Source organism: Herpailurus yagouaroundi, unplaced genomic scaffold (assembly GCF_014898765.1).
Source record: "Herpailurus yagouaroundi ecotype Mexico unplaced genomic scaffold, PumYag 67700, whole genome shotgun sequence".
NCBI lineage: Eukaryota > Metazoa > Chordata > Mammalia > Carnivora > Felidae > Herpailurus > Herpailurus yagouaroundi.
In genome coordinates, this window is record NW_024420499.1 from 2735621 (window position 1) to 2762779 (window position 27159).

The 27159-nt window shown below is 39.2% G+C and overlaps 1 protein-coding gene across 1 annotated transcript; it reads right to left on the bottom strand.

The window, feature by feature from the left end:
* Positions 1–22984, bottom strand: RTL4 (retrotransposon Gag like 4). Its single transcript, XM_040468426.1, has 3 exons — positions 22904–22984; positions 11182–11230; positions 1–1637 (listed from the first exon to the last, which is right to left on the bottom strand). Exon 3 carries the CDS (start codon positions 1379–1381, stop codon positions 494–496), a length of 888 nt encoding a protein of 295 aa, XP_040324360.1. The 5' UTR covers positions 1382–1637; positions 11182–11230; positions 22904–22984; the 3' UTR covers positions 1–493.
* Between the last annotated feature and the right edge of the window lie 4175 nt (positions 22985–27159).

A 27159-nucleotide genomic window follows, 5' to 3' on the forward strand; every position in this document is an offset into this window, starting at 1 on the left:
TAGGATATGGGATGCAATTAGGAATTCAACCGAAGGTCTTAAACCAACAGGGAACTAGAATATAGACCAATGAGGGTGAAGGTGAAAGTCTTGGGCCTAATCTTAGTCCCAGAAGACTTAGGCCAACAAACTCAACCCAGATCTCATTCACTGGAGGGAATGGAGTTCCCAGGGTACTTTCAGGGATATTTTCATTGGCTTAGACTGGCCAGTTTTGCCTACAGAGTTTCAGTACTCTTGGGTTATTGGTTCCAAATGCAGAGAGTGCCTGCAAATTGTTTTCATCATTGTTGGGTTTGGTTTGGTTTGGTGATGGGTCACCAAATGAACAAGATCTGATTATTTAAACTCCCAGAATCACATAAGTTCATGACTGTCTATGAAGTGGTATCACAGTTCCCCACCTGTATTTGAAATGTTAATGCGGGATATAAATTAATAAGGCTGGAGGTGAGAGGGATATACGTTTACAAAGTGACCTGCCTGGGCTCTCTTACTGGCGAGTTGGGTTATTTATCCTTGCTGGGGCCCGAGAACGTTTGGCAAGGCAATCTCTTGTGAAGTGACCAGCCTGGCTGCAGTAGAGGCACAGCTGAGCTTCTTGCTGGCGGGCTCGTTTGGCTGGGGTGAGAGGTGGCTGGCTTCCACGCAACTGTATAGGCTCTTCCTTGGCTGATACATCTGTGGGGCTGGAAAAGGGTTGGTGTTGGATCAGGGAAGCCAACACTGGGAGCTGCGTCTCTGACTGTAGGAGCTCTGGCCTGTCACTACGTTTCTTGTCCAACTGAATACACTGAGTGATCAGGTCTGGAAGGTTGTCCATCATATCTGTGTCACTCACTTCATCCTGGATGGAGTCAGCTAGTCCCTCTTGGAAGTGGTCACTCTGATTGGTTTCATTACAGCTCAGATTTTGAGCAAGGAGATTGAAAGTAGAAGCATTCTGCTGAGAGGAGTTGTCCTCTTTGTTCATGGGGTCTGTTTCCTGTTTTGTAGGCTCACCAAATGATTGCTGGAACTCAAAAACAAACTTTTCATATTGTTTCAGCAAAGTGCTCTGGTTAGGCCCAGATATGACTCCACAACTTTCCATGTGCTGAGCTAGGTAGTTTAAAAAGAACTTGACTTGGACATCATCTGCAGGATTGGGGATCTTGACAGTCGTCAAGAGATTGTCAGGGTCACCATGAAACTGAGAGAGATGCTCAAGTGAGCAGGGTACAGACATCAACGGGGTGGCCAGGGCAGGCATGATTTGGCCCCTCGGTTCAGGGTTCTCTTCTGTCAGATGCTGTATTTGTGGCTGCAGAAACAGATTTTCTTCCTGAAGAGAGGAATGCTCTACCTGCAAGCTAGGTGGTGTTTCTGTGTACTTCTCCATTGTATCTTCTGGAATCAAGTGAGACTAAGGAGAACTGAGTGCCAGTATTTGAAACCAATGGGCGGACAGTAGGGTTTCCTCTGTTATCAGAAAGATAGTATCAGAAGCAAGTAGCCAAAACTGCTGGCTATGAAGCAGTCACAAGGGGACGCTGAGAGCTGAACTGGAGAGATGCCAAAATTGTTGTCCACTACTCAATGTTGTCTCTTCTCATGGAGAATGTCAATGTTCTGCACATTCAGAAGTGACAAATTACCTTAAGACACATAGAGGATTTGGAATTAAGAAGACGAATACAAAAGTCACAGTAGATTTCTCTCCCCACCCACCCCTTGTATACAATATAGGGTAAATTGGCCCTCAAACTAAGCCTTTGATTCTCAAGTACCTCTTTTTTATCAGCGAATCAAAGAATTTTACAACCCAAAGTGATCTTAGAGGTTATCCAGGGCAAACTCAGAATTTCATGAATGAGAAAACAGAGACCCAGAAAGGTAAAGATGTTTACCCAAGGTCACACAAGTACATAATATCAGAGCTGCATGCTCATCAGTACCGCTGTGTGAAACAGCACTTCCTCCAGGACCACAAATGTGTTCATTTGTACAAGCTACTTGGGCATGATGAGGGCTCGTGCCCCTTGCTATATAAAATGTGATCTGGAAACCCGTACCATAAGCATCACCAGGGAGACCGTTAGAAATGCAGGCTCTTAGGCCCCACCCCAGACCTACTGAATTAGTATTCCGCTTAAACCGATTTGCCAGGTGATTCAAATGTGCATTGAAATTTGAGAGAAAAGCTTCTCTAGAGAGGATTGAGTCCTCATTGGAATAATCACTGGTTGGACTTGAACCTCAACGCCCCAATCCTGCATTGCTGTGGCGATCTGATTGCTGCAGTGGCAGTTAATCCATATTTTTCTAGATTCCTAGTCCTTATCTAAGGTCACATTTGGTTGTCATGGAGATGATTAAGCCGCCACAGGCAAGATGAAGAGGTGAAGTTGGAAACTTAGTAAACAAGAACAGAGCATTCATAGAAGTATAAAGATCAAAATGTTTAGCAGTTATCCTTGCATTGATAATAAGAATAAAGCAACCCATTAAAGTTAAAAACTAACCCCAAACATATGGCATATCAGTTGAACTATTGTGCAGCATAATTCCTCTCATGGTCCTTCCCTTGTGTAGCACACCATTTAATTGTATCAAAATCGGCCACTAGAGGGCAAAAATGTGTATCCTTGAATGTAAAACTTGATTCTTTAGGTTTGATGGCTTCTCCTCTCTCGATCTATGGAAGAGATTATTGGAAGACTGAAATTGTGTAAGATTGGTGGCCAGAAACTTAAGCAAAGACTAGCATTAATCAGTTGGATGACACAGAAGAACTCATTTGGGTCTCCATTTCCTCTTTCATCTAATGAGGATGACTATCTTGTCTATTTCAGAAGGGTGGGGTGAATATCAATGAGACAGTAGATAGGTACTCTGAGTGGCAGAGAGAAAGAGAGAGACAGAGAGAGACAGAGACAGATGCTCCCCCAATTTTTTCAATGCAGGTAACAATACCGTTGGTGAGGCTCTTCCTTTATCGCATATTGCAAAAGTAGGGAGATACTGTCATATTCTTTCCTTCTTTCTTTCCATAACTCACCAATCTAGTCTTTCTCTTTTCCAGGTGCCCATCCATGAGTTTATTGCTGCCAGTCTAGCTAGGTGTCAATTGTAAGGTAAGATGTTAGTTAATTAATTAATGAGGGTTAATGATTGGCCTTTCTCAAGGCATTCTCTTTTTCCTCAAATTTTAATGTGCATAAGAATCAACTTGGTCTTAATCCCCAACAATTCCTATTCGATGGTCTTCTATTCAATAGGTCTGGGGTAGGTACCAGGAATCTGTACTTTAACAAGCTGCCCAGAGGATTTCTGGTGTTGGTAGTCCCTGTGAGAAAAGCCACCCAGATGAACCTCAAGGAATAAATCCATATTATAGCATCATAGAAGAGTAAGAATGGGGAGAGGACACATTTGGAAGTAGGAGGCATTCAAATGACATAGAATAGGTGGTAACCTACTGTACTTCTGCATAAAGCCCATAGAGCTCACACTGTTCTTTACAACTGTTCCTCTCTCTCAGACAGTAGACTGCAAGAGTTCAGCATGTAGGTTCTAGAGTTAGACTGACCTGGGTCCAAATCCTGGCTTGGCCAAAAGTTGCGTGACTCTGGAACGTTATTTAACCTCTCTGAGAATCCATTTCCAAACTTTAAAATGGAGGTGATTTTGGGGTGCCTGGGAGGCTCAGTCGGTTAAGCGGCCGACTTCGGCTCAGGTCATGATCTCGCGGTCCGTGAGTTCGAGCCCCGCGTTGGGCTCTGTGCTGATAGCTCAGGGCCTGGAGCCTGTTTCAGATTCTGTGTCTCCCTCTCTCTGACCCTCCCCCGTTCATGCTCTGTCTCTCTCTGTCTCAAAAATAAATAAACGTTAAAAAAAATTTAAAAACTAAAATAAAATGGAGGTGATTTTAATACCTTCCTCATAGTGTTGTAAGTATTAAATGAGATGAAAAGAGATTAGCACAGCTTCGTGCAGATGGCACAGGCTTCATAAATGTTAGCTATCATTTTTCTAGGTCTGCAGTCTGTTATCTGACTGTGTTTTAGAATTTAATTTTTTTTGAATTTTTGAAAGGTAACACGGAATATGTACTGCTTATTATATAACACTCCCAGTTGTATCTGGGAAAACATCCTGTAATTAGGCAATTAACATTTCTGCAGGAAAATAAATGTCTAAATAGTTATACTAAAAGAGATCAAGACTAGGTTTATGTCAGTTTAGGTCAGATTTGACACCAAATTAATGAAAAAATATCTTCCATTTTACAGAGCTTTTTGATTTCAGAATTGAAGATAAGGGATATGGCTCTCTCTACCAAGCTCCCCTGTTGGTTGGAAAGTATGACTATAACTTCTCTGTTCCTGCTTTCTGCCCTTTCCTTTGACCCTCAGCAGTTCCAGACTATCTGTCGAGGTCTCCTGTTTCTTTACAGAAGTATGTATTCAGGGTGGCAGAGCATTAATTTTTCTAATTATGTAACATTGGTGAAACACTTGCTAAAATTGTAAGCAATTGTCCAATGCAAATTATACAACGGCGCTGTTGTCAATGGCAATTGCTTAATCCCTCTAAGAAAATCTATCTTGTCTTATCATTTTGGAAATTGCTCTCCTTTTAGAGGTCAGTGGCCTTCTATTAGATTGTCCCAGCAGATCATGGGGTAAAGCATGCCAGTCTGGAGATAAAGCAGACTGAGCTGGGACCTCAAATGCACAGACTTCAGAAATCAGACTAGTGAGCCTGAACCAGATCTGACACAAAACTGCATACGTTTAAGCTTTTACTTGATTGGTATGTATTTCACCTACAAAAACAACAACACAAAAATAGGTCTAGTAAACTTCTACAGGCAGGCCATTTTGGTGTTTGTGTTCCATTTGGCTCAAAGACACGGTTGACAGTTTCCCTGCATATGAAACTATCCGTACTGGAGTCCCTTGAAACTCCATTTGGAGAAGAGCCTGAAGTACCTTGCTGCTTATAATAGAGCATTGCGACCTTACAATACCTTATTTTCAAGCTGTTCTAGCCAACACTTTGGAGAAGTTTTGACCTATTGCCATGCAACTACCCAGAGCACTTGCATTTTTGCCCTTGAACTCCAGACTTTATAAGTAAGGGAACTTGTGGCCATGAGAGCTAAACTGAGACATAAACAATCCTCAAGAGGTAACCACAGGGACATACTGTTTATTTTATTTATTTTTTTTTAATTTTTTTCAACGTTTATTTATTTTTGGGACAGAGAGAGACAGAGCATGAACGGGGGAGGAGCAGAGAGAGAGGGAGACACAGAATCGGAAACAGGCTCCAGGCTCTGAGCCATCAGCCCAGAGCCTGATGCGGGGCTCGAACTCACGGACCGCGAGATCGTGACCTGGCTAAAGTCGGACGCCCAACCGACTGCGCCACCCAGGCGCCCCAGGGACATACTGTTTAGACTTGTCTGGAGACTTGGATGTGACCCTAGCTCTGCCACCATCTAGACTGACAACCTTGGGCAAGTCACTTCTTCTCTCTGGGCCAGTTCCTGTATCTGTACAATGAAGGAATTGGGTTTCTCAAATTTTATCACACATAAGAAATTCTGATTCAGAAGAGTTAAGAAGAGACCCAGAAATCTGAATTTTCTATAGGCACTTCAAATGATTCTGTGGTAAGAGGTCTTCAGATTTTACCTTGGGAATCTTGGGTGACTGACCACACAGAGCTCTGACATTTGTCAGAGGTTCTCAAGTTTCAGGGTACATAAAAATCTCTTGGGAGTTTAACATGCAGCTTCTTGGGCTTCACCCCTAGACAGTGTAATTAAGTGGGTCTGGGATGGGACCAGATAATCTGCATTTTAATCAGGCTCCACAGATGATGCTGATGCAGAAGTTTCTCTGGTAACACTTGAGAAACCCTAGGTTTAATACTCTCAAAAGATCCTTTCTGCTTGAGCACTATCTACACTTTTGAAGGTAGAAAATATTTGGCTGCAAAAGTGGCCCCTGAGGTGTGTGATATGTGGATTGCTTCCTTCCAAGGCTCTGCCTGAGTCTGTATGGTCGCATGCAAACAGTGGACTAGTGCAGGGCTGGCTCGGGCAAGGTGAAAAGTAACTGGCTTGGGGGCAAGAGAGAGGGTCCCAGTTGAGCTGACCTTGCTCTCAGTCTCTATGGTTCCTGCTGGGAGGTTTGTAATGTTCAACCTTTCTTCTGGCTCTGCTGGACCCATGGCCTAGCTGCTTATGAAGTTACACATGTCATGAACGCTCCCTACAAGTATCCCCGGTTAGTTTCCCAGTTTTCCTTTCTAATGGGCATAACTCCATTAAGGAGCCACACTCGCTCCAGCAGCCTTCCAGCTCCATGAGCCTATTTAACATTCCTCCTAAGATCATGTTTCCCTGTCTCCTCCTTCCCCTGCCTACTCCGCTTTGCCTACTGTCCCTGCTGGCAGCCATAACACAGGCTGAATGTCCCTGTTTAGTCACCGGTCAGAACTCTAACTGATTGTCCAAGCAGTACATGACCCATTTGCACCATTCATTTCTCTCAGTGCAGCAGAGAAGAAGACCTAGAAGGAACGGGTGAGTTTTCTTATATGAAGGAAAAGACCTGGAGGCTGGTGGAGGGCAAGATGAGCCACTGGGCAGGTATCATAACACTGTCACAGAGTATTATAAATAGTTATCAAAATATAAACGAGCATTACATGGAGTCAGAGAAAAACCCCAAAGAGAGACTCCATTTTGCCTCTTTATTGTACTTGCCTGTTTAATTCAGCCCCTGAGTGGTACTGACATTATACGGGTGGTGAAATGATGACTTCAGTGCAAGTAGGAGGTTTGCAAACTCCTGAAGATCAAGTGCGCTTAGAACTTACAGCTCACAAGAGATGTTACAACATATGGCAGATAACCTCTACAGCAGGACTGGCTCTGAGTCTCATTCAAACCTTCATGGTGGGCCCCTGACATACCGGGAATGCAGAGGTTTTGCATTTGTACTTGACAGGAATGGAAAGGACAAGTTGTTTTTATCCAGTCGTACCGGACATTGTGTGGGTATTTGCGGTAATAATACATGTCGTTTCTTCAGTGCCTAATTTATGTCAGCTTATAGACTCTAATTGGTACTAGCTGTCTGGAGCCTTATTTAAAAGTGTCCTGGACCTGGGGCCGGGCTCACTGGTAGAATGCCGTAAAGCACTGCCAGTGTTCGCCACAGACAATGGAGGAATAAATGCAACATGCTGAACAGGTATTTGCCATCTCTCTACCAGACCACATAATCCTCACAGCAGTCTTGTGGAGTAGGTATAATGATTTGCGTTTTACACATAAGGAAATGAAGCCCCTACTTCCGCTTCTAAACATGTAATCCTGCTCACTTCTGCTTTCAAGCTCTCTCCCCTCACCGGAAAGCCAATTATTTTCTTCTTCCTATGCCCAGCTCGCATTCAGCCTCCTCGATGTGGCTTCCTCTCACTACCCGGGCCCTTATTAATACCTCCCTTCCCTGAGCTGCGGAAAGACACATTTTTGGAGCCCTCCAGGAAGCAGTCTCTTTCCTGTGAGCCCCCATACACTTTGCACAGTGCTGGGCCCGCGAGCCTTATATAAATCTGTGTTCATAGGTGGGGCTAGGGGAAAGACAAACAAAAGAATCTCTATGAGTAGTCTGACATGAAATTAGGATAAGAAAAGTAAGATGGGCTCGAGTCATGAAAATCTTGTCAAAACAAGAGGAGGCTGAATCAGCAAGCAGGGGCATCGAGTCTCAGCAGAAGTGGTCTGGACTTGAGAGAAGGGCCAGCAGGCCTTGCTATCACGAGTTCTTAGCTTTTCATTCCCCTGTTTTCCCGTCTTCCTTGAGCCCCATACCTTTGGTAATCTTGTTATTTTGCAATCAAAAATAAATGATGGGGCCTGATAAAGACTTCTCTGCTACTTCTAGGTTCAAGAAAGCAGTCTGAGGTGAAATAGGTAACGGGCATTAAGGAGGGCGCTTGTTGTGATGAGCACTGGGTGATGTATAGGATTGTTGAATCACTACATTGTACACCTGAAACTAATATAACATTTTATTCCAACTGTACTGGAATTAAAATAAAACATGGACAAGTGTTCAGGATGGTTTGGATTATTAAATACCACAGCTGTCACATAATGTAGGAATTAAGCTACTGTTGAAGCTCTGAAACTGAAATTCAGCAAGTGTGCAATTGTTATATTTTATATTTGATTTTGCTAAATATATATAACATAAAAGTTAAAAAAAAATAAAGCAGTCTGAGAGGATGTTTTGCATAACTGAATGTGCACCTTGCTATGTTTTACAAGAACAATGTGATAAAACATTTTAAATTGGGACAATCTCAATAAAGCTGGGTTGAGCTGTTATCATACCCATCTAAGCACCATCTAATCAATATGTGAAGATATTAAAAGAGCAACCAAAAAGGAATTATTAGCTTCCCAGTCCCATTGAGCTTCACTCTCTATGTGTACAAAGATTCAAATATCTTAAAAACCACTTTACATTCATTATTTCATTCAATATTGACTGCAATTCTGCCATTTTCCAGGTCAGAAAACCAAGGCACTAAGATACTAAGTTAAATCAAGGGGCAAGGAGGAAATGGGATACACGTATAACTGTCTCCGAAAGACTCTCATGTAGCATACTTGTCCTCAAGGACAAGGAAGGAGCTAACTGAAAATGCACTTGGGAGGGTAGGGGTGGAGATGGGATGAGTGTCTCCATAAAGTAACTTATGAGTTCCACATCATTGGAGGAATGTAAGCAGAGTTCGGATTACCACCTGGTGAGGAGTTAGAGTGGGGAGAATAAGATAAGAAGGCATCGTAAGGATGATCTAGTCCTTTCAAAGCTATAGACTCTATAACTTGCTTGAGGACAGAGCTGAAATGTGGGCAATGACACTAAGGGTTGTTTGCAATCTAGAATCTGATCCTCAGATTCACAGTCAACCTGAACCTAACCCATCTTGCCTGTCTATCTGCAAGCTCCTATTCCTGGAGAGGACTCAGTGGCTAACGTATGGTAGGACTTGTTAATCAATTTGAGGGATTGGCTTGGTTTCTCTGTCCATTCCCAACGCCCCCGTCTTTTCAAATAGTACATGCCGTTTGAGTAAACAATTAGGGGAAGAGTGGAAAAATTCTGATCTCCAGAACTCAAATAGTCATAAAATTAGCCCTTTAAATTTGAAATGAAAGGTCTTCTCCTGCATTCGTGCTCCCTGCTGTCTCTTTCATCTTTAATTCATTAAATGCAATTCACTTAGTGCTGAATACCACTTACAACTGATGAGCTGACAGAGTTTAGCCCACTTAGATTTAAACATTTTTTGCATTTCCAGGTCCTTGTGGTGTGCATGCAACCTGCAGCCCTATTCAAGGTGGAGAAAACTTAATATAAGCAATTTAGTATATATCATGTTTTTCAATTACCAGAAGCCTCCTAATAGTCAATAGTTAGAGAAAAGTATCAACTTTAGAGAGGAAGAATTTCAGTCTCAAGAAATGGAAAATGATTTGGGTCATGGTCATGTTTATGAGTCTTATTGCTAAGTTCCAATCCCACACCCTAGTCAGGCTTTCTCTCCCTCCTAGCCTTGACGATGAGTAAACAAGAAATACAGGGATTATGTAGTGCAGAGGCAACCTTTTAATGTCATTCAATAATCCATAACATCTAGGGGCACCTGGGTGGCTCAGTTAAGCATCCGACTTTAGCTAAGGTCATGATCTCACGGTTCTTGAGTTGAAGCCCCAAATCAGGCTCTGTGCTGACAGCTCAGAGCCTGAAGCCTGCTTCGGATTCTGTGTCTCCCTATCTCTCTGCCCCTCCCCTGCTCATGCTCTGTCTCTCAAGAATGAATAAACATTAAAAAAATAATAATAATTGGGACTATCCCACATATATGCAGAGAATTGTATGTGATCTAAGTATTCTCCTATCTCATTGTCATTTTGATAAACTATGAAGTAGGCAAGGTGTGTATTTAACACCTCCTCCAACAGATAAGGAAAGAGTTGTCTAAGGACATACAACTGTTTAGTATTAGATCTTGGACTAGAATCCTCAACTCTTGCTCATAACATTATGTCCTGGAAATAGATTGAACCAAAAAAAAAAAAAATCATTCACTCTGAATTTAGACAAAATTGAGATTAAAATCCCAATCTGAATTCAAAGCCAAAGATGTGAGGCCCTGGGCAAGTTACCTCTTTGAGCCTCAGTTTCCACATCTGTAAAACCTGTATTGCAATGTAGCTTGATGAGTTGTCTTGCATACAGCAGACATTGGTGATAGAAGCCACCCAATATCATATTTTCTGCAGACACTGCCCCTAGATGTTATGGATATAACATGGGTACCGAATATCCTTCTTACCAGTTCCAGTTTCCAACTGGGGATTCTGCGGAAGGTAATTCTACCCAAGTCTCTTGGTGTGGAACAAATGGCTTAAGCTAAAGCTAACTCACTTAACATATAACTTGCCTTAGTGTTTCTTCTTTGCAACACTCATATCACTTGTAATTAATTGTTATATGCCTGTTTTCCTTACTAGACTATGAGCTAATCAAGATAGGAATTAACTAATTTCATTTCTGTGTCCACAAGTGCTAACATATTTCCTTACGTATAGAGGTGCTCAGTAACCCTTTGTTGGATTTATAATATCTGCCTATGACAGCCATAGTTAAAACTAGATATTAGCAAAGGTAGTCTTACTTTTCCCCACTCCCTATAGATCACTTCTATTATTTTTCTCTGATGTGAGTGCAAAACCCAGCCCTGCTCCAGTGTATCTCAGCATGTTTTTGCTGAGATGCTTGAGTTAACCAGATAGAAATATAGACAAAGATTTATGTCTATGGGACTAATGCTCTGCAGGCAATACTTCAGTCCCAGTCCTGCACTTCGATGACCTTAGCCAGAGCACTGAGAAGACTGAGAGATCCTCGAGAATGTACTTTGCTTGGATGAATGGGTTGTTTAGTTTTTTAGAAGAGTTTCAGTTTAGCCTAGGCCCTAGGTCAAGACAATTTATCTAGCAAACTTAGAAAGAAAACAGATGCAAAATAATCCAAACAGGAGTTGTTTAAAATATGATATTTTCAACCACTCTTATGTGAAGACAGGAGAATCACTTACCTCTCAGATGTTGGGCTCCAAGTGGAATCAGGCTACAGTGGGACAGATCCTAGGGGAAGTAAGAAGAGATGGGATTCTTTAGCATCCCAAACAGCATAAGCAACCTTAATTCTGTGCTCTTACTGTTAGAGTGCTCTGTTTTCACTGGCTGACACTCTCCAACCCTCTGACACTGGAACAGACACAGTCTGGTAAGTTTTGGACTCTGCCAGTTGAGAGCTGTGTGACCTTAGGCGTATTCATCTCTTTGAGCTTCATTTTCTTCCTTTCTTTCTTTCTTTCTTTCTTTCTTTCTTTCTTTCTTTCTTTCTTTTTAGCTTCCTTTTCTTTATCATAAGATGGGGCCAATGATATCTACCCCCATTGGCTGTTCATTTATTCATATAATAAATCTTGACTGAATGTCTATTATATGCCAGACACTCCGCTGTAGTAAGTCCACGTAGACATGGGGATTCGAGAATTACTAAAGTAAGGTGTGCAAACTTCTTGTTGCAGTACCTGGCTCATAACAATGATTTAATCAATGATATCGATTGTTTTAAGATTATGAGTTAGAAGGGTTTGGCAGTTAACAGCCCAAGCTCTGGAGTCAGACCTGGGTTGTAGTTATAGTATGGAGTATTAGCTTCACGTATTAGGAGAACTTGGGCAAGTTTTTTACATACTTAAATTTTCTCACCTGTAAAATAAGTAATAATGATCATAACTGTTTTATAAGCTTGGGAAGATCAAATAAACATGAATGTGAAACATCCAGCGAGTCTTCTTCCCTCTCAAGGCTAATGACTTGAGACCGAAACAAGTCTACTTGAATCAAAAATAAGAAGCCTTTCAAGGAGAGTGTCTCCTTAGCTGCCTGAAATTTGTCTAGAGCAAAAAGAAAAGTGAAAGGAAGAACTATTGTTAGAAGGGCTGACTTGGGAACACCCAAATATAAAAATCAGTTAATAACAAACATAAAGAAACTCATTGATAATAATACCATAATAGTAGGGGACTTCAACATTCCACTTACAGCAATAGACAGGTCATCGGAGCAGAAAATCAACAAGGAAACAATGGCTTTGAATGACACACTGGACCAGATGGACTTAACAGATACATTCAGAACATTTCACCCTAAAGCAGCAGAATATACATTCTTCTTCAGTGCACATGGAACATTCTCCAGAATAGATCACATACAGGATCACAAACCAGCCCTAAATAGGTACAAAAAGATCAAGATCATACCATGAATGTTTTCAGAGCACCATGCTATGAAACTTGAAATCAACCACAAGAAAAAATTTGGAAAGTCCTTAAATACATGGAAACTAAAGAACATCTTAATAAAGAATGAATGGGTTAGCCAGGAAATTAAAGAAGAAATAAAAAATGAATGAAAGCCAATGAAAATGGAAGCACCACAGTCCAAACTCTCTGGAGGCAGAAAAAGGCAGTTCTAGGAGGAAAGTACATTGCAATTCAGGCCTATATTAAGAAGCAATAAGGGTCCCAAATACACAACCTAACTTTACACCCAAAGGAGCTAGAAAAGGAGCAGCAAATAAAGACTAAAGCCAGCAAAAGAGGGTAAATAATAAAGAGAAGAGAAGAAATAAATGATATAGAAACCAAAAAAGAAAAAAAGAAAAGAAAATACACACACACACACACACACACACAGTAGAACGGATCAATGAAACTAAAAGCTGGTTTTTTGAAAGGATAAACAAAATTGATAACCCTCCTAGCCAGACTTATCAAAAAGAAAAGAGAAAGGACTCAAATAGACAAAATCGTGAATAAAAGAAGAGAGATCACAACCAACACCACGGAAATACAAACAATTTTAAGAGAATACTATGAAAAATTATATGCCAACAAACTGGGCAATCTGGAAGAAATGGAAAAATTCCTAGAAACTCACACTCTACCAAAACTGAAACAGGAAGAAACAGAAATTTTGAACAATCCAATAACCAGCAAGGAAATTGAATCAGTTATCAAAAATCTCCCAACAAACAAGAGTCTTGGGCCAGGTGACTTCCCAGGGTAATTCCACCAGACATTTAAAGAAGAGTTAATATCTATTCTTATCAAACTGTTCCAAAAAATAGAAATGGAAGGAAAGATTCCAAACTCATTCTTATGAAGCTAGCATTACCTTGGTTCCAAGATCGGACAAAGACCCAGTAAAAAGGAGAATTACAGACCAATATCCCGGATGAACCTAGATGCAAAAGTTCTCAACAAGATAATAGAAAATTGAATTCAATAGTACATTAAAAGAATTATTCACCATAATCAAGTGGGATTTATTCCTGGGCTACAGAGCTGGTTCAATAGTCACAAATCAATCAATGTAATACACCACATTAGTGAAGGAAAGGATAACCATATGATCCTCTCAATAGGTGCAGAAAAAGCATTTAACAAAATACAGTATCCTTTCTTGATAAAATCCCTCAAGAAAGTAGGGATAGAAGGAATATGCCTCAACAGCATAAAGGCCATATATAAAAGACCCACATCTAATATCATCCTCAATGGGGAAAAATAGAGCTTTCCCTCTAAGGTCAGGAACACGACAAGGATGCCCACTCTCACCACTGTTGTTAAACACAGCACTGGAAGTCCTAGACTTAGCAATCAGACAACAACAACAACAACAAAATAATAAATAAATAAATAAATAAATAAATAAATAAATAAAAGGCATCCAAATGGGCAAAGAAGAAGTCAAATTTTCACTCTTCGCAGATGACATGATTCTCTATATGGAAACCCCAAAAGATTCCACCAAAAAACTGCTAGAACTGATATATGAATTCAGCAAAGTTGTAGGATATAAAATCCACATACAGAAATCAGTTGCATTTCTCTACACCAATAATGAAGTGGGAGGAAGAGAAATCAAGGAATTGATGCTATTCACAACTGCACCGAAAACCATAAGATACCTAGGAATAAATCTAACCAAAGAGGTAAAAGACCCAGGGGCACCTGGGTGACTCAGTTGGTTACGCACCCAACTTCAGCTCAGGTCATGATCCTGTGGTCCGTGAGTTCAAGCCCCGTGTTGGGCTCTGTGTTAACAGCTCAGAGCCTGGTGCCTGCTTTGGACTCTGTGTGTGTGTGTGTGTCTCTCTCTCTCTCTGCCCTTCCCCTGCTCATGCTCTGTCTTTGCCTCTCAAAATAATAAATAAACATTTAAAATTTTTCAAAAAAAGAGGTAAAACATCTGTGTACTGAAAACTATAGAAAGCTTATGAAAGAAATTGAAGAAGACACAAAGAAATGGAAAAACATTCCATGCTCATAGATTGGGAGAACAAATATTGTTTGAAAGCAATCTACACATTCAATGAAATCCCTATCAAAATAACACCAACATTCTTCACAGAGCTAGAACAAACAATTCTAAAATTTGCATGGAACCAGAAAAGATCCCAAATAGCCAAATAATGTTGAAAAACAAAGCCAAAGCTGGAGGTATCACAATTCTGGACTTCAAACTGTATTACTTAGCTATAATCTTCAAGACAGTATGGTACTGGCACAAAAAAAGACACATAGATCAATGGAACAGAAAAGAGAACCCAGAAATGGACCCACAGATGTATGCCCAACTAATCTTCAACAAAGAAGGAAAAAATATCCAATGGATATTCAGCAAATGGTGTTGGGAAAACTGGACAGTGACATGCAGAAAAATGACCCTGGACCACTTTCTTACACCATACACAAAAATAAATTCAAAATGGATGAAACCTAAATGTGAGATAGGAAATCATCAAAATCCTAGAGGAGAACACAGGCAGCAACCTTTGACCTCGGCCGCAGCAACTTCTTATTTGACATGCTTCCAGAGGCAAGGGAAATAAAGGCAAAAATGAACTATTGGGACCTCATCAAGATAAAAAAGATTCTGGGGTGCCTGGATGGCTCAGTCAGTTAAGCATCTGACTTTGGCTCAAGTCATTATCTCACAGTTTGTGGGTTTGAGCCCCACATTGGGCTCTGTACAGACCACTCAGAGCCTGGAGCCTGCTTTGGATTCTGTGTCTTCCTCTCTCTCTGCCCCTCCCCCTACCCATGCTCTGTCTTTCTCTCTCTCTTTCTCAAAAATTAATAAACATGAAAAAAAAGATAAAAAAAAAAACTCTTGCACAGTGAAGGAACAATCAGCAAAACTAAAAGGCAACCAACAGAATGGGAGAAGATATTTGCAAATGACATATTGGATAAAGGGTTAGTATCCAAAATCTATAAAGAACTTATCAAACTCAACACCCAAAAACAAATAATCCAGTGAAGAAATGGGCAGAAGACATGAATAGACACTTTTCCAAAGAAGACATCCAGATGGCTAATAGACACATGAAAAGATGCTCAATATTACTCATCATCAGCGAGTGACAGATCAAACCACAATGAGACACTACCTCACACCTGTCAGAATGGCTAAAATGAACAACTCAGGCAACAACAGATGTTGGCAACGATGCAGAGAAAAGGGAACCTTCTTACACTGTTGGTGGGAATGCAAACTGGTGCAGTCACTCTGGAAAACAGTAAGGAGGTTCCTCAAAAAATTAAAAATAGAACTACGTTATGACCTAGCAATTACACTACTAGGTATTTATCCAAAGGATACAAAAATGCTGATTCGAAGGGGCACATGCAGCCCAATGTTAATAGCAGCATTAGCAACAATAGCCAAAGTATGGAAAGAACCCAAATGTCCATCAATGGATGAATGGATAAAGAAGATGTATATATATATCACAATGAAATATTACTTGGTGATCAAAAAGAAAGAAATATTGCCATTTACCACAAAGTGGATAGAACGAGAGGTTATTATGCTGAGTGAAATAAGATAACAGAGAGGGAGGCAAACCATAAGAGACTCTTAAATATGGAGAACAAACTGCAGGTTACTGGATGGGAGGTGGGCGGGGGGGATGGGCTAAATGGGTGATGGGCATTAAGGTTGGGATGGACACTGGGTGTCCTATGGAAGTGATGAATCATTGAGTTCTACTTCTGAAACCACTACTACACTGTATTTTAACTAACTTGTATTTAATTAAATACATTAAATTAATTAAGAAAAAAGAAGGGCTGATAACTCTGATGACATTCTAAATACAGATATGGTAGGGAAATAGTTTATAGGTGACATAAACAATTCCCTTCTTCACATTCATCACAGGTGAGAACATACTCTCATTATATGTGTGGCCCCTTCTTATAATACACTCAAAATACCTCCTTTGCAAAGCCTTTCTGTCTTCAGTCCCAGATTTCAGCAAAGTCATGTCTACTTCTCTCATATTTCTAATAGGTCGTATTTCCAATAAGTCTTAGTTCTTTCCACTTGTGTTTCTGTGTTCTTGATGAACTCGGTATCTAAGATGCTGCTGCCATTGACACTTGGACTGACCAAAGAATAACTGGGGATGTAAAGGGACCAGAAGTCACATGACTTTGCAGAAATCTAGCCTCTGATTGGCTTTAAAGAAAATCTGGGGGGGATATTGGGGGTATAACTCATGCACGATAAAATTCATCAATTTAAAATATACAGCTAATGAGTTTTGATAAATACATACATCTGTGTAAACACCACAACATTTGAAATATATATAGTTTCAATATATATAGATTTGTCTTTTCTGGGTATTCCGTATAAATGTAATAATACAATAAGTGGTCTTTTGTGATTGGCTTCTTTCACTTAGCATAGTTTTGAGGTTCATTCATGATCATGGATATATCAGTACTTCATTTCCTTTTATTTCCTTTTTTATATTAAATATAATTTATTGTCAAATTGGTTTCCATACAACATCCAGTGCTCATCCCAACAGGTGCCCTCCTCAATGCCCATCACCCACTTTCCCCTCTCCCCCACCCCCCATCAACCCTCAGTTTGTTCTCAGCATTCAAGAGTGTCTTACGGTTTGCCTCTCTCCCTCTCTGTAACTTCCAAAAATATTTTATTGTATTGATGCACTACATCATGTCTCACTTTGCTGATGAACATTTGGGTTGTTTCCAGATTGGGAACATTACAAATAAAGCTGCTGTAAACATTAGTGTACAAGTTTGTGTGCATACATATATTTTCACTTTTTATTGGGTTACCTAGGAGTAAGTCATGTGGTAAGACTCTTTACAAGATACTGAAAACTATTTCTTAAAGTGGTTATACCATTTTACATTCCCATCAGCAGTGTATGAGTATTTCAGTAATGCACTTTTGCCAACACTTGACATTGTCAAGTGTTTTACATTTTATTTGTGTGTTTTTTTTATGGGAGATTCTGAAGGGCCATGAGCCATTTGTTCTTTCTCCTGTTGGCTGCTCACTATTATCCCTATCCCTATTTCCTTTAAAGAATATTGTAATGGGAGAAGTTGCATTAGGGGTAGGGCATCAAGAAAGCTACTGTGACCTTTCCAAAGAGCCTTCGTGGGAATAAGGAAGCAGTGTAATTCTGTGAAGAACAAACATTAATAGTATGGAAGCTTGAGGCAGATCTGGGATTCTTACAGCACAGAACTTTCCACAATTTAGAACTGCCTAACAACGAAGTCAATTTCATTTAAAAAAAAAAAAAAAAAGCTTTCTATCGCTGGAGGTATTCAAGTGGTTGGACAAACTACTTGTAGGGGATGTTCTGAAACAGATTCATGTACCAGACAAAGGTTGGATGAATGTCCTCAAATGTTTCCATGAGAGTGTGAAGTAGACAATATTGAAATTTTGTGACTTCTGACTCTCTGCTTTCTGCCTTTTTACCTGGACTTCTGGCTGACCCACAATCCTTAATGCCCTGAAATCATAAATGTCTGAAAATCAATCCTCACTCAAATTAGCTGAAGGTTTTTCTTTCCCAGTGTCTGAATTGTAGTACATTCTCCAAACAAGAAGTTCTAATGGTAGAATTTCAGGCAAAGTAACAACAGTGAGTAATATATTTTGGCTAGAATCTCCTGCCTGTCATCACTCACATTAGACATAGCACCCCTAGATCATGATCCAGTCTACCTACTGGCTAATAATGTGGGGCTTGAGAGAAGTCAAAGAGAAAGAAAGCTAATGCTTCCAAATATGATTTTCAAAGCAGGGCAATGGATGAAGACTAACAAACTCCTTCTCAGCTTGGTTTTCACATCCACATAGACCTATCAAAAATTGTCCATCTGCCAACTCTTTTTTTATATCCAACACCCTCTAGCACTGATATGGTACTGCATGTTTTTAGAATAGTGCTTACATCGACTGACAGCTTTTATATATATATATATATATATATATACCCATCAGGAGTGATGTATCTTTTATTCATCTTCACACTTTAAGTGTCTGTCAGACTGTCAAGTCACCCTATCTTCTGTAAGGATATATCACCACAAAGGAAACTGGTTGTGACCTGCCACCAGGCCTCAGGGATTCACTCTGCAGGGAGACTTTGAAGATCCACACCACAGTAAAAGATCTCCAAGCTGCAGGATCCCCTTCTTCATAAAAACAAACCAAGAAAGAAATAGGATGAAATTGCATCAAGAAAATGTTTATTTAAAACTGAAGATGAAGTTGTGTATGTAAGCAAAAACAATGGAATCAGTATACTCAGGGATGGCTAAAACACCAGCTATGAAATGGATTTGAGTTGACCTATAGTGGAGGCAGGGCATTGGGCTAAGTGGCCTCAAGCGTATTTGTCATTGATAGCGGCAGCTGTATAGAGGACGCTTTGCGTTCCTCTTCCTTCCATCCTTTTTTTTTTTTTTCTGCTGCCCAGATGGCTTTTAATTATTCTCATATGTAAATATCATTTATAAGTGTATTGGCAGATTATTTTTCAAAATCAAAAGAGAATATACTGTGGGTAGCATCATCTTGAAATTTGAAGTCTCCCTCTTCTGGGTCATTCCAGGAAGCTAATTGAGACACAGAGAGGGAATGCGATCAACTCTCAGTGTTTCTAGGAGAAAGAAATGGAATTCCTAACTTACCATATCCAACCAGGGCCCCAGAGAGAGGACTGAAAGCCTAAATATCAATAGTGGGGAAGCCATGGTTTTAACTCAGTCAACTTTGGCCATCATTGCAGAGGATAAAGGAATGCTTGGCCACTAACTTCACTACGGATATAGTGTTTTGAACTCAAGACTGCATTCCAGTTCTCCAAAAGCCTACCCTTGATTTGGTGGTATAGATGAGGGGTTAATCTGCTGAAAGCCCTCATGACCCTACCAGTATTGGCTCAAGAACCAGTGTGAGTTGAGGTCTACCGATAAAGCCTCTAAGAAGATGGAGCTATGGAAAGCTGGAGAAAGCTGATGGGTTTACTTCTCTGATTCTGGATTCTATATGGACATTGGCTCCCACACTGTTCATTATATTAAAGCTTCATAGCTTCCATGATATCCCAAGCAACTGAACTTTGCTGAGTTCAGAACCCACACTTCATGTCGCAGGTATTACTACTTAGTGAAAGATGAGCAACACAAGCTCAGTTCAATGTAATTGAATGGCTTCTCTGGCTCTATCAGCAGATTAGTGAGGAAGGAACCTTTGCTCAAAGTTCTGGGTAGTTAGTATGACAACCAGCTAATCATGACCTAAAATAAATCTATGTATTAAACCTCTGGGAAATCTATAAGATCCAGGGTCATGACTCCAAATCAACTTGTGTTCATAAAGATGAGTGGGAACTTTACAAAGACAAAAATCATTTTTGAAAAATAATGAAAACAGGCGTTTCGTTGCTGCAGACCCATAGCCTTTTGTACCAGCTTACACAATGGGCACTGGGCCCACCCCCAACAATGTTAAAAGAAATAAAACACGTGATGGCTATGAGTTCCAAAGGAAGACAACCAATAACTCCACCACCACCACCACTCACAGAGTACTTATTTGGGGATGAATGCGGCATTCCTGTTATATTACTAATTTCATTTAATCATGAAAATAAGCTAACGAAGGCATTCTTAGCCTCATTTCACTGATAAATTGAACCTGAAAGAATAGATGGCTTGGCTAAGACCCCACAGTAAGTAAGTGGAAGAGCCTAGATTCAAACCTAAATCGATCTGACGCAAAAGCCTAGTTTTATAAACTAATTATGCTGAACTGCCTGGTAGAGATGATCTAGTAACAAATATGCTGGCATTGAGGGAAGAATCAATTTTTTAATTGGTGGAAACTCTTAAGTTCCTAATTTGTTCCCTCTCCATCCCTCCATTCATTATCTGCCATTCCACTTTTCCCAGAGAAAAGACACAGAAATCTGGGATAGCTGAGTTAGGAAAGCAGGCAGAAGCTAATGACCAACATAAGTTTGGAGGGATTTCCGTGGAATTTGTTCATAATTTCCATATATTATAATTAATATGTGAAAGACACCATTTCTGTTTTATAGATGGTGAATCCAAAGGGTATAATATCTACTATGGGGCCCCAAAACCCTCAACACTAGTCCAATGTTTCTTATTTAACAGGCTATCCTGTGACTGTCACTAGGGCTTCCTATTGACTGCTGCCTTTTTCTGAGTGATGAGGAGATGACCCATGCACCACAATTAGTGTTTGGGGCCTGTTCTGTGTCTAGCCCAGAGGGACAGACTGAAAGTTATACTGAACAACAGAGCTTGGGTTATACTTCTTACATCTGGGGTGCTAGAGAAGCCAGTGGAAATTTACTCTGGAAGTTCTACAATGAGAAATAAATTCCTCCTTTCACAATTGGAGGAAAAGTGATTTATCAGGGACTGCAAAGGAATTCTCTGGTTATTCTACATCTCTCATCAATCTCTATAAATATACATATAGAACAGAGCAACAAATCATATTTTCTTTCAGAAACACTGTTCTGTGTTCATGAGGAGACTGGTAATTTTATGAGACCTATTGATTTTTCCTAAAATAATATGATTTAGTCTTGAACTCCCATGCTCACAGATGAGGAGACGAGGGGTTGGCACTTTCAATTATCGAGAAGATTTTTTTTTCCATTGTGAGACAGAGGTTAAGGTTTTTTTTCAAATATCTATGGCTTCTCCATCCCGCTTTCACATTTTCCCCATGAAATATCCATAGCAAATCAGCTTTGCTAAAGAGGAAATGATGCCAAGTTAATTTAGAAGAAAAAAACTCTAGTATCGTATTTATAATAATATAACACACAAACCATGACATGTTTTTTGCACAGATATTAAATTTATTATATAATTCAAAGAAAATACATTTTTGAAATCAAGCTAATATTTTCAAAATTTGGGTGAACTAGCATGAAAAGGTTAAACCTGACCATCTGATAACTATCTTCCCTAAAGGGGTAAAAGAGAGAAATAAAGTGTGTGTATTTGGATTAAGGAGGGCACTTTTTGCGAGCAGCGGGTGTTGTATGTAAGTGATCGATCACTAAATTCTATACCTGAAACTAATATTGCACTGTATGTTAACTAGCTGGAACTTAAATAAAACCTTGGGGGGGAAAAAAGAAATAAATGCTTAAAAAAGAAATATTAAAAGTCTTTCTTCATGCTTTGTCAATAGTTCTCAAGACAACATTGTTTGGCTCATTTTAGATTCTTTCTAGCTTCCTTCTCACATTGGGTTTTCTTCAGCCTCCTCTCTGGCACCTTCTAAACCTTCTGCTTTCCTTCCACCTCCATCTCTCCTACCAAAAATGAGCTCAAATCCAAAGGAAGCCAATTACTGGAGATGTGTCATGAGTGCATGGAGAGTTTGTTAGCAATCACTTCTTTCAAAATTGTTTCCTTTACAAAATATATTTTCCAAAAATGAAAAAAAATCTCCCCGAAGACTGTAATGCTTTTTCATAAAACTCCCAAGGAGATCAGAATAGTAACTGCTTAAAGTTGTACATAAATTATAAACAATCACACAGAGGTGCCAAACACAAAAAAAAAATCAAATGGATACACAGCTGGTATTCAATCTGAGTATGTTCTGAAGAAGAACTCAAATGTGTACATGGGATTATGAGTATTATAGGATGCTTGGTAGTGTAGGTTGGGGGGGTGAGTATTGGTGTGGATTTACCTATGGACTCAGCTGGTACACGAGATATATGATAGACCTGGAGGGCCCAAAAGACAACAATAATTTTGTATCTAAAATTTCCAGCTTTACTTCCAATTTCTGGTCTGGCATTTAAGGGATTTAGAAGTTCCCACTATATTTTAACTACAAGTAAAAACCTGAACAAACTGAAGGAAAAAAAAGCCTCTTTTTAGGTCTGGCAAAGAAGTGAGGTCACAGGGCAAATCACTGCCCCATCCCAAGTTGGAGAGATACATGGAGGATGCAGAGAATCACCATTTACTAAAGCAAAAACCTCCATGGGAGCCAGTTCTGGGTAACAACAACAACAACAACAACAACAACAACAACAACAAAAAGCAACCCTGGATTATAACCGACAAATTGCTGGGAGTTCAGTGTATACAACTGAGAAGTAAAAATTCCAGTGGAACAATCATAGGAGAGACCACATTTATCTCTAGGAGTTCAATTTGACTCTCACAGTGGATAAAGGAGGAAAATCCCACTATGCTCCCAGCTGGAGGGAAAAAGAAAGATTATGAAATATTTCAGAGCAGTCTATTCTTCTTAACAAGTTCTGCACGCAGGAGGAACTATTTTACAGAACCTAATCTCTGGGGGTTTTATCAAAGTCTAACCTACCTGGGAACAGTGAAATAACCAATGTCAGCCCCTCTAGTTTTCCACACAGAGGAAGGGAAATACACAACTCCAGGTCCCACCTAAGAGAAGAAAAACAAACAAACAAACAAACAAACAAAAAACAAAACAAAACAAAAACCTGAAAAGCAGTGGTAAATTTCACAGTCCAGAAGCATAGGGCCTTCAAAACCATAGGACTAGAGAACACTTTCCTTCTCCTGACAGTTTACCACCACATTACTAAAATCCTATTTACTGCAGTTTCTTTTACCGAGTACATCATGTCTACTTTCAACAAAAAACTATAAACCATACTAAAAGGCAAAAAAAAAAAAAAAAAAAAAAAAAAAAACCAAAAAAATACAGTTTGAAGACATTGAACAAGCATCATACCTAAAGTCAGATGGCAGGAAATTTAGAATTATCAGAACAAGAATTTTTAATTCTTCTGATTTCTACATTTAAATTTTTGAGGGGCACCCGGTGGCTCAGTTGGTTAAGCGTCAGTCTTTGGCTGAGGTCATGATCTTGTGCTTTGTGGGTTTCAGCCCCACGTGGGGCTCTGTGCTGACAGCTCAGAACCTGGAGCCTGCTTCTGATTCTGTGTCTCTCTCTCTCACTCTGCTACTCCCCCACTCACACTCTGTCTCTCTGTCTCAAAAATAAATAAATATTAAAAAATTTTAAATTTTAAATTTTAAATTCTTTAACTGCTAAGGACTTTAATTGAAAAAAGTAGATAACATACAAAAAACTGGATTGCGTAGGCAGAGGGATGGAAATTCTAAGAATCAAATAGAAATGTTAGAGATCAAAAGCACTGTAACAGAAATAAAGTATGTTTTTGATGGCCTCGTTAGTAGGCTAAATGGGGCTACAGAAATAGAATCCCTGAGATTGAGATTGAGATTATGGTGATAGAAACTTTCAAACTTCTAAAACTGAAAAGCAAAGAAAAAAACCTGAAAAAAAAAACCCAGAACAGAATGTCCAAGAACTGTGCAACAATTACAAAAGATGTAACATATGCATAATGGGAATATCAGGAGAAGAAAGAGGAAAAAGGAAAAGAAGCAGTATTTGCAGCAGTACTGACTTAGAATTTCCCCCAAATTAATGTCAGACACCAAACTAAAGATCCAGAAAGCTCAGCAAACACTAGCCAAGATGAATGCAATGCCTTCCCCAAAATTCTACACCTAGACATACAATTTTCAAACATCAGAAGTCAGAGACAAGAAATTTTGAAAGAAGCCAGAGGAAAAAACACTTTACCTATAGAGGAACTAGGATAGGAAACCATGTCAACAAGAAGAAAATACGGTGAAATATTTAAGTGTTGAGAGAAAAAAATCAACCTCGAATTTCGTATCCTGTGAAATTATTCTTCAAAAGTGAAGAAATAATGGCTTTCTCAAAGAAAAACTGAGGGGATTTATTGCCAGTAGAACTGCCTTACAAGAAATGTTAAAAGAAGTTACTTAAAGAGAAGAAAAAAGAATGATACAGGTCAGAAACTCAGATCTACATAAAGAACATCAGAAAATGAATGTGAGAGCAAAATGAAATTTTTAATTTTTCTGATCCTTAATTGTTCTAACAAATAACAACTTATTCAAAATAATAACAACAATGTATTCAACATTGCATCCTTACATATATTTGCATATACATTTGCATATATATACATAAATGAATGACAACAATGACACAAGGGATGGGAGGAAGGAATTAGGAGTATTTGGTTATTATAAGGTACTTGCACTACCAATGAAGTGGTACAGTCTTATTTGAAAGTGGACTTGGATTTATTGTAAATGTATATTGCAAACTCTAGATAAATTGATATATTAAGAAAGGAAAGAAAATGCAGTCATATGTAATACTCAAAACCACAAAATGCAGAAAAAGTGTGTGGAAGAAAATAAGAGCAAAGAACAAGGACAACAAATAGAAAACAATAACAAATGTGATAACTAACAATCTCAGTAGATTAATATAATAATACAGTTTAATCTAATTAATATAGTTTAATATAATTTATTGTCACATTGGCTTCCATACAACACCCAACAAGTGCCCTCCTCAATGCCCATCACCCATTTTCCCCTCCCCCCCATCAGCCCTCAGTTTGTTCTCTGTATCCAAGAGTCTGTTATGGTTTGCCTCCCTCCCTCTCTGTTTGTAACTTTTTTTCCTCTTCCTCTCCCCCATGGTCTTCTGTTAAGTTCCTCAAGATTCATGTATGAGTGAAAACATATGGTATCTGTCTTTCTCTGCCTGACATTTCACTTAACATAATACCCTCCAGTTCCATCCATGTTGTTGCAAATGGCAGGATTTCATTCTTTCTCATTGCCAAGTAGTATTCCAACGTATATATAAACCATATCTTCTTTATCCATTCATCAGTTGATAGACATTTAGGCTCTTTCCATAATTTGGCTATTGTTGAAAGTGCTGCTATAAACATTGGGGTACAAGTGCCCCTATGCATCAGCACTCCTATATCCTTTGAGTAAATTCCTAGCAGTGCTATTGCTGGGTCATAGGGTCACTCTATTTTTCATTTTTTGAGAAACTTCCACAGTTTTCCAGAGTGGCTGCACCTGTTTGCATTCCCACCAACAGTGCAAGAGGGTTCCCGTTTCTCCACAACCTCTCCAGCATCTATAGTCTCCTGATTTGTTCATTTTAGCCACTCTGACTGGCGTGAGGTGGATTATATAAATGGTCACCTTAAAGGTCAATGGTCTAAATGTACCAATCAAAAGACAGAGATGGTCATAGTGTGTTAAAAAAAAAAAAAAACAAGATGTGGGGCGCCTGGGTGGCTCAGTCTGTTAAGCATCCTCCTTCAGCTCAGGTCATGATCTCACGGTTTGTTAGTTCGAGCCCCGCGTCAGGCTCTGGGCTGACAGCTCAGAGCCTGGAGCCTGCTTCAGATTCTGTGTCTCCCTCTCTCCCTGCCCCTCCCCCACTCACGCTCTCTCTCTGTCTCTCAAAAATAAATAAATGTTAAAAAAATTATAAAAAAACAAACAAGATGCAACTATCTGTTGTTTATAAGAAACTCAATTTAAATATAAAGGTTCATATAGATTAAAAGCAAATGGCCGGAGAAACATATACATACTAACTCTAATCAAAAGAATGCAGGAATAGCAATATTAATTTCGGTCAGAAAATTATCAAGGATAATTATGTAACAATAAAGAGGGCAATTCTTCAAGAAGACATAACAATCATTAACATGTGTGCACCTAAAAACTGAGCATCCAAATATGTGAGTCAAAAACTGATAGAAATGTAAGGAGAATAGATGAATCCACCATAAAGTTTGAAGGGTTCATTACTCCTCTATAAGAAATGGACTGATGCAGCAGATGGAAAATCAAAAAGACATAAGTGAACTCAACCATACCATCAATTAACTGGGTATGATGGACATCTATAGATTACTTTACTCAACAACAGCTGAGTACACATTCTCAAATGCACATGAAACATTCACCAAGGCAGACGACACTCTGGACCATAAAACACTAACAAATCTAAAAGAATAGAACTCAAATAATGTCTTCTTTCAGACCACAATGAAATTAAACTAAAAATCAATAATTAAAAGATAGCCAGAAAATCCCCTCCAAATTCTTCGAAATTAAGCAACACATTTCTAAATAACACATAGATTGAATTTAAAAATTGAAAGTAGCTGAGCGAAAATGAAAACACAATTTATCAAAATTTGTGGGATGCAAACAAAAAAAGTAGTGCTTAGAGGAAACCTTACAGCATCGAATGCATACATCCAAAAAAAACATCTAAACTCAATCATCTAAGCTTCTAGTTTAGACAAATAGAAACAGAAGAGAAAATTAAATCCAAAGTGAGTAAAAGAAAACAAATAGCAAGAATTAGAGCAGAAATCAATAAAATTAAAAACAGGAAATCAATACAAAAAATCAACAGAATGAAAAGTTGTTTCTTTGACAAGATCAGTAAAATCAATAACCTTCTAGGTAGGCTAACCAAGAAAGAAGAGAGCAAATACTAAGAGAACTAAAAGGAGAAATAAACAGCAATAAAATAGTAGTTGGAGACTTTAGTACTCTGCTCAACAATGGGCAGGTCATCCAGACAAAATCAATAAGAAAACAGTGGATTTGAACAACACGATAGACAAAATACACTTAACATATATAGAACATTCCATTCAACAGAAGCAGAATACACAATCTTTTCAAGCACACAGG

What these genes read in the sequence shown, in the direction of transcription:
- RTL4 (XM_040468426.1), bottom strand. Translation starts at nt 1,381, where the DNA reads ATGGAGAAGTACACAGAAACACCACCTAGCTTGCAGGTAGAGCATTCC.